At 40.9% G+C, this 8,409-nt stretch overlaps 1 protein-coding gene across 1 annotated transcript; it reads left to right on the forward strand.

Moving 5' to 3' along the window:
• Window positions 1-17: 17 nt before the first annotated feature.
• On the forward strand, window positions 18-7,772 carry LOC121431333 (lactadherin-like). Its single transcript, XM_041628870.1, has 3 exons — window positions 18-208; window positions 6,540-6,704; window positions 7,615-7,772. The coding sequence occupies exons 1-3, from the start codon at window positions 59-61 to the stop codon at window positions 7,768-7,770; spliced, it is 471 nt and encodes a 156-aa protein (XP_041484804.1). The 5' UTR covers window positions 18-58; the 3' UTR covers window positions 7,771-7,772.
• The last annotated feature ends 637 nt before the right edge of the window (window positions 7,773-8,409 follow it).

The following is an 8,409-nucleotide window of genomic DNA, read 5'->3' on the forward strand; positions in this document are numbered from 1 at the left end:
TGATATAGTTGCTATGAACCAAGTGCCCGGATGTCCCTCTCCAATCCTTGGTGAACCTATGGGAGTTAAAGATGGACGTATTCCAAACTCAAGACTAACCTCCTCATCTGTTTGGCCATCGAATTCGGTCAGTATGGGGCGGCTTGATTTTGAATTAGTTGCAGGAGCCTGGTTAGCAGCGGAGGACGATTCCGATCCGTGGGTCAAGGTAAATAACACCCCATTTTCGCTCTTCCAAAATAAGAAAATAATCATCGATTCACATGGAATGCCATAATTCAATTCAATCAAATTCAATTTAATTTCAATGTCCGCTGCGTTTCAATTCGTTTGCTTTCGTTCGACAATCGTTGTCACAATTGATTTACGTACATGAAAGAAAGTGGAAACAGAACAGACCAGTTGGTCCTTAGTTCATGGACGCTTTGGGTCAAATGAGCTTTAATTTCTTTCATTGCGATAGGCAGATTTCAAAGCAAGATATTACGTAAGCATGCCTTACATAGCAGGATGAAGATATTTAATAGACCAGGCAGGCGCGGATCCAGGAGGGGGCCGAGCCGGCCCCGCCCCTCCCTATTTTTTGACAACCAGCAGAAAAAAGTGTACTCTTCATCTTAATAGAATTTACGGAAAACAGAAAGAGGTATCATACCCATGATGTGTAAATTACAGCCTCGTAACGGCCGGCCCGACCCCGAAAGGAAAGAAGAAAAATGTGACGGGAAGAATTGGTAAATAGACTTTATATAAAATTTTCGCTCGCGCTTCGCGCCCGCATTGCCTGTGTAATGAATCTCTTTCAAGAGGATTAAATGATACTTCATATATCCAGTTCTGAAATCAATTTGCACACAATAATTTAGCTCGCACATCAAGCTTTCATTATTTCGTTTGATTTACACTGCTATATTAAAAATTTCAGCTCACGCTGCGCGCTCGCATTGTTTAGTTGGATACATATCTTTTTCATGATTATAAAAACTGCTCAGAATCTTCAGTTCTAAGGACATAAAATATCAAAGAACTTTAGCTCGCGCCTCGCGCTTGCATTATCTTGTTTATAACAATAAAAACGAACATATACTTAAGACTTCAGTCTTTAGTTAGGACCACCCCCTGAAAAACCAACCAAAAAGATCAGATTATAGGGGCCAGTGGCGGACCGTGACCACTCGTCAATGGAAGTGCTCCCCCGGGGGGGGCACTTCCATTGACGAGTGGATACTTGGCGCAAACACGCGTAAAATGGATAAAGTGGGCAAGTACATTATGTATTGGCCTGTATGTAACGTTTAGGGTGTCAATGTTTGAATTACTGGAAAGGGGATTCATTTCTATTACAAGTCTTGTCAGTAAGGTTTCACAAGCCAAATTCTTGTTAAGGGATGTATTTTCATAATCTGTAAAAGACTTGCTTCCATTGTTAAATGTGCTTTTTGAAACCCCATGGTCGCGCCTGGTCTCCACTCGTCAATGGAAGTGGTTCCCCGAAAATTTGAATCAAATCACCCATTTCGGGGGAAAGTAATACATAATGCCCATTACATTGTGAGCTAGATGCATATCGTTTGTGTAGGAGCAGGGAAAGGGGGAAAAAACGCAAAGTTGGGAGAGTTTCAGACGAATAAGCCTATTGCATAATGCTTTGTACATATCAGCGCATGCGAAATGGTTCAGCTGGAGAGGTGATCTGACCCCTGGAATCAATTGTCAGTGATCCACCAATAATCCACATTAGATGCAACGTCGATTCGATGTAGTGTAATGATCTATATCTAAGCCTTAATTAAGCAAGTTTTTCTTCACTCAATATGTACTCGATTTGTTTGGAAAAAAAACACACTTTCTTATCCATGTCACGATCCAAATTTCACCGCATGTCTCCAGCCAGCTGGAGTCATGATAGTAATGATAGTACAATCCCGAGCTGAGGCCTGTTACAACCGATAATGTCGCACCAACGCATAATGTCGCAGCAACGCATAATGTCGCAATCTGCGACATTATGCCAAGAGCGTCCGACGCATAATGTCGCAGTCAACGCATAATGTCGTAGTTTTTCTAACGCATAATGTCACATGTCGCAACGCATAATGTCGCAGCAAATCGTTAACGCATAATGTCACATGTCGCAACGCATAATGTCACAGCGGTATTTTCTTCAGGACTTGAGCTACAGATAAGATATAAAACATGCTTTTACTTAGTATTTTGAGACACGAAAAAGAGAATGAAATTATTTTGAAATCAGGATTACTCTTTGTATGGATATTTGTCGCTATATTGCCATTTCGTCTACTGCCTTTTCCCCACTATCGCATGGTCTGATATCATTTCGTCTACCATTAGTTAGTCAACTATCAACATAGTCCAATAACCATTTCGTCTAATTACCATCTCGTCTAATAGCCAGTTGGTCTAATAGCCGTTGTGTTTATTATCATTTAGTCTAATTGTATTTTTTTCAATTGGTCAAATATCCATTTTGTCCAATATCATTACGTCTATTACCTTTTGGTCTAATGGCCAATTGGTCTAATAACCACTTGGTGTACTCTCATTTTCGTCCATGTTCCATTTGGTCTAACTTCAGTTGGTTCGCTATCACTTTGTCTAAACCCATTTCGGCTAAGTATCGTTGCCATGGGTCCAATCACCATTAGGTCCTATCACCGGTTCTAGGACAATTACCCCCCAGAAAATCACCTTCCGGACAACCACCTCTTAACATTTAGCCTCCGAGGACAATTACCCCCCGGACAATTACCCCCGAGGACAATTACCCCCGGACAATCATCCCCTGGACAATTATTTCACAGACAATTACCCCCCCCCCCAGCAAATGCCCCCGAGGACAATGACTCTCCAGACAGTTACCGCCAAACAATTACCCCCGGAATCCCCCCCCCCCACCTTCTCTCTGGCATCGAATCAAGCGTGACCCCAGGGGGGAAGGGGGCACTCGACCAAAAAAGTGGTAGGGGTGTGCCGCGGGCGAGACAAAAAACGGGGTCCTTGGAACGGATCGCTAGCGTGTCAGTGCTGATGCATCCCTGTTGAACGGACATGCGTGCATGATGTAGCTCGCCCGGCGGCACGTCCGCCGGGTGCGCTCGCGCAGAGGTGATGGTCGGACAGCGCTCTGCGGCCGCATTTCACCAAAATTGCAGCTCATTGTAGCAGATCAATGCGACCGGAACGGCTTAACGAAAAATGTGACAAGCTTTGGAGCGGATTTCTTTCTTCTTTTTTCTCGATAAGAAGAAAATGTTTTGCCTTGGAGCGGCTTTATTTGTTCTTTTTCTCAATAAGACAAAGATGCTATGCCTTGGAACGGAAATTTGAGTGTAAAAATGGGGGTCCCCTCCGCTGCACATTATTATATACTGAGTGCCCCCCCCCCCCCGGGCGTGAACCATTATAATGGTCTGGGTTGGTGGCACAGGTTTTCAATATATTTTCTACTTTATCTTATGTTAATAACTTTCTCTTTTATATCGCTCTTTCTCCCTTTTTCTCGCTCCCTCTCTCTCATTTTCTTCTTTTTTTTCTTCCTTTTCCGCCTTTTTTTTCTTTTTTTTTTGTTTAGCAATGCCTTCTGCATCATGAAAAATGGGGGTGGGGGCTTGCGCTATATAGCTACGCATATGTACATCAGAAAATGTGTAAACTGGCCCACATACTAAGTTTTCATAGAACAATTGAACATTCATGAAAAGACACGATTAGACGTAATAATTCCAACCGATCTAATTTTTTTCTTGATTAATTTGGTGTTTAATTTCAGGAAAAAATCAGGAAAATAGATAAAACATTAAAAAGACTCCTTCACAGGTAGAAATATTGAAAGTCGGTAACGCAAACCATCAACACTACTTTGACAAGAAGAACCTATAAACCTGTTATTTTAAAACAATTCATCTAACAAGAAGCTAAGAATTATGAAACAATTGGTGCACATTCCAGATTAAGATGTGGCTTTAGTTTTAATAAAGTAAGCAAAAAAAAAATATGCAAAGATAATATACACAAGAACGACTTGTAATTTTACTATTTAGGCCCTAACTCTGTGCACCCCTTTGTCTTGGGGGTTATTGTCCCCGGGGCAGGGTAATTGTTCCCGTTGGCAATTGTCCTCTGGGGTAATTATCCGGGGTAATTGTCCTCTGGGGGGGGTAATTTTCCTAAGGGGTAATTGTTCGGGGGTAATTGTCATCGGGGGTAGTTGTTCAGGGGGTAATTGTCCGGGGGTAATTGACCAGGGGGTAATCGTCCTCGGGGTAGTTTTACAGGGGGTAGTTGTCCGGGAGTAATTGTCTAGGGGGTAGTTGTCCGGGGTGTAATTGTCCTCAGGGGGTAATTGTCCTCGGGGGGTAATTGTCCTCAAGGGGTAATTGTCCGGGGTAAAATTGTCAGGGATTAGTTGTCCGGAAGGGTGATTGTCCGGGGGGAAATTGCCCTAGGGGTAGTTGTCCGGGGGGGAATTGTCCTCAGGGGGTAATCGTCCTCGGGGTAGTTTTACAGGGGGTAGTTGTCCGGGAGTAATTGTCTAGGGGGTAATTGTCCGGGGTGTAATTGTCCTCAGGGGGTAATTGTCCTCGGGGGGTAATTGTCCTCAGGGGGTAATTGTCCGGGGGGTAAAATTGTCAGGGATTAGTTGTCCGGAAGGGTGATTGTCCGTGGGGTAATTGTCCTAGAACCAATGATTGGACCTATTGGTGATTGGACCCGTGGCAACGATACCAAATGAGTATTAGCCGAAATGGATTTAGACAAAGTGATAGCGAACCAACTGAAGTTAGACCAAATGGAACATGGACGAAAATGAGAATACACCAAGTGGTTATTAGACCAATTGGCTATTAGACCAAAAGGTAATAGACGTAATGATATTGGACAAAATGGATATTGGACCAACTGAAAAAAATACAATTAGACTAAATGATAATAAACACAACGGCTATTAGACCAACTGGCTATTAGACGAAATGGTTATTGGACTATGTTGATAGTTGACTAACTAATGGTAGACGAAATGATATCAGACCATGCGATAGTGGGGAAAAGGCAGTAGACGAAATGGCAATAAAGCGACAAATATCCATACAAAGAGTAATCCTGATTTCAAAATAATTTCATTCTCTTTTTCGTGTCTCAAAATACTAAGTAAAAGCATGTTTTATATCTTATCTGTAGCTCAAGTCCTGAAGAAAATACCGCTGTGACATTATGCGTTGCGACATGTGACATTATGCGTTAACGATTTGCTGCGACATTATGCGTAGCGACATGTGACATTATTTATGCGTTAGAAAAACTACGACATTATGCGTTGACTGCGACATTGTGCGTCGGACGCTCTTGGCATAATGTCGCAGATTGCGACATGATGCGTTGCTGCGACATTATGCGTTGGTGCGACATTATCGGTTGTAACCAGGCAGGCAAATGGCATATGCATGCTGGTATCGTATGAAAGAATTTTGCACACGAAAAGCAAGATCTATAGGGCCTGTAACACAAAGCTTAGCAATGATTGTAGAACAGTTTCCTACGTTCGATTGTATTGACTTTAATGTACAATCATTCTAGAAATTCGAGTCTATGATAAATCGTTATTAAACTTTTGTATTACCGGACTCTAATGTCGCGTTGTAGTGGTTTGCGAAAGGAGGCTATAAGTTTTAAACCGCCATGTCACTTTAGTACCAATGACCTTCATCTGATCATGCGCAGAGTAGAACTACGAAATGGCTTATTCTCCTGAATGATTTTGTCAATGAAAAGAGATTTATTAATGTTCTTCTGAAAAGGTTTATCAGGGGCCCTGTCTTACAAAGAGTTGCGATTGATCCGATCAATCGCAACTATGGAAAGCCAGCCAAGTCAACATATAAAATGTATGTTTGTTCAAAGAACTTATAGGGGGGCAGACTGCCCCCCCCCCCCCTGACGAGACAAAACTGATCCCTGACGAACCACCAGTGGCCCCCTTTGAAGTTGAAGACCTTTTTTGTGGTATCAAATCATTTATTTGTGGTTGAAGACCTTTTTTTTACTTGTCAAATCTTTTTGCGGACGACTTTGCCCCCCTCCCTTGGAAAACCCTAGGTACGCTACTATATGACGGTATTGCAAACATGGTTAAATCGATGACATGAACGCCCACTACATAACTAAGAAAGAGTGGGTGATTTCGTTCTTCCTTTTTTGTCATTATCATCCCTTTTCCCCAAATTTCTTGTAGATATGGTGTGCCTTCTCGTTTGCAAAAGCAAAGTTTGGAAATAATAAAGAAAACAATCTTCGCAATCTCTTATATTATGACCCAGCCTATATCTTTACCATGTTTTACAAGCACGAACGCAAAAAGATCGAACTTCAAAATTAATCAAACATTATTTCCGTAACGATTTTGCAATTCTTATGTACCCAAGAATGGTAGGTTTCAGTATGTCCTGATATGGAAACTTTGAACGGTCACATTTCTTTTTGTAAAGAAATTCTCCAAACAAAATTTTCCCATTGTGACCCAGATCGACCTCGGAAAGCCTTCCTATGTCACCGGCGTTATCGTTCAAGGAAGAAATAGGCCTATATCTCCATATTATAGGCAATGGGTTACGTCAGTGTACATCTCACACTCGTTGGATGACATAGATTGGGTATTTGCTTTGGAGCAGGAGTGTGGTACCAAAAAGGTAAGCGAGAAAATTGTAATATTAACGGTATAGTAGGACACGGCAGCACATTTCCTCCGGGAGTTGGGGCAGGATTCATAAAATGCGCAATCTGGGCCCTGTTGTACGAAGAGTTACGAATGATCCGATCAATCGCAACTATGGACGGCCAGCAACGTCAACATCTATTATGCATGTTTGTTCAAAATATTTTCTAGCAGTGATGTATATTCATCCATTCATTGTTTTCTTGAAAATTCGCTGCGCTTCTCTTTCAAAAGATATTGTGTAAATTATTCGTAGAAAATATTATGACTGATGGATTTCCATAGAGTTACGATTGATCGGATCAATCGTAAACGTTTGAGAAACGTTTGGGTTCTTTTTTCATTCAAAACGTGCTTGAATTATCACGTTTCATATCAGAATATCAAAAAATTATCGCGCTCGCACTATTATTGTAGGAAGATACCAAATTAGTCATCCTTTTCCTGATTTGCGAAACATGAATATTGTGTCCCATTTTTAGGTCTAAATCTCCATTTTTTCGCCCGCTCTTTGCGCTCGCAGGAAATGTTTGTTTATATACCTATCCGTGTTTATGATTACAAAAGTGCTGAGAATGTCACATGTTTAGGTAAAAATGTCAAAAAAATCAGCTCCCGCTTCGCGCTCGCATTATTGATTGTTGACATATGTATCGTTTTTATGGGTAAGTGCAAACAGTTATATATCAGGTGAGAATAAAGCGAACAAGTGACTGTTAGGACTACCCCTTCAAAGAAACAAATAAAAATCAACTTTGGCCGATCGGGGAAAATTTTGGTTAAACAATTTTCGCCCCCCCCCCCCTATTGGCGAAGGCTGGATTCTCCCCTGCATATGGTGAATCCACCGAATTCTGATGCTTTGAATATGTGATTGTTTACAGGTATACGCAGCAAACTTTGATTTCAATTCCCACGTGACCTTACTCTTTCCTGGACCAATCAACGCACGATACGTCAGGATACATCCTATTACGCATCATGAACACCCATCCATGAGATTTGAGGTACTTGGTGGTCATAATATTACAACACGTTAAATCATCATCATAGAAGGAAGAAAAAAAAAACATTGATTACTGAACAGACACATCCCTGGACAAAACAAGCATAACAATTAAAAAGTTTGATGAGGAATGTTAAAATTGAACAGAAAGTTAACCATTATTTTTTTTCGCTTTGTCAATAATAAGACGAGATGGTTTAATACTTCAGTCAGCAGTTTTACAAGAAAAAAATTATCAGGTTTGAAGTGAAATGGGTTAATAAAAAAATATATGTTACTCAAAGTCTATGTTGACAAGTCATGAGTCAAAAATTACAAACTATGAATTACAATATGCCGTCACTGTCAATAACATCACAAAATTATTAATGTGCTTTATTTGTTTTATGAACGGGTCGTTATCGGTGGGCACACTAAATAACGGGAGGATTTTATGAGGAGTTAAGATATTACTACGAACGTCATAAATCCCTTGACCATACAAGTCGTGATGTTCATGCAGTAGCCTGTGGTGTACCCTAAGGCTCAGTCCTGCGTCCCTTCTTGTTCTTGATTTATCCCAAAGAAATTAATAAGTACAATTATTTACTTATTCGCTTTTTGCTAATGACACTGCTTAATCTCCTGTCACGATATACATAGATGTATATGATAGTGTGCAAGATATGTATAT

This window comes from Lytechinus variegatus, chromosome 17 (assembly GCF_018143015.1).
Source record: "Lytechinus variegatus isolate NC3 chromosome 17, Lvar_3.0, whole genome shotgun sequence".
Lineage (NCBI taxonomy): Eukaryota > Metazoa > Echinodermata > Echinoidea > Temnopleuroida > Toxopneustidae > Lytechinus > Lytechinus variegatus.

Coding starts and splice junctions, on each gene's coding strand:
- LOC121431333 (XM_041628870.1), top strand. CDS start 59: ATGGGAGTTAAAGATGGACGTATTCCAAACTCAAGACTAACCTCCTCA. Junction 209..6,539: donor ATTCCGATCCGTGGGTCAAG/GTAAATAACACC, acceptor ATTGTGACCCAG/ATCGACCTCGGAAAGCCTTC. Junction 6,705..7,614: donor AGGAGTGTGGTACCAAAAAG/GTAAGCGAGAAA, acceptor GATTGTTTACAG/GTATACGCAGCAAACTTTGA.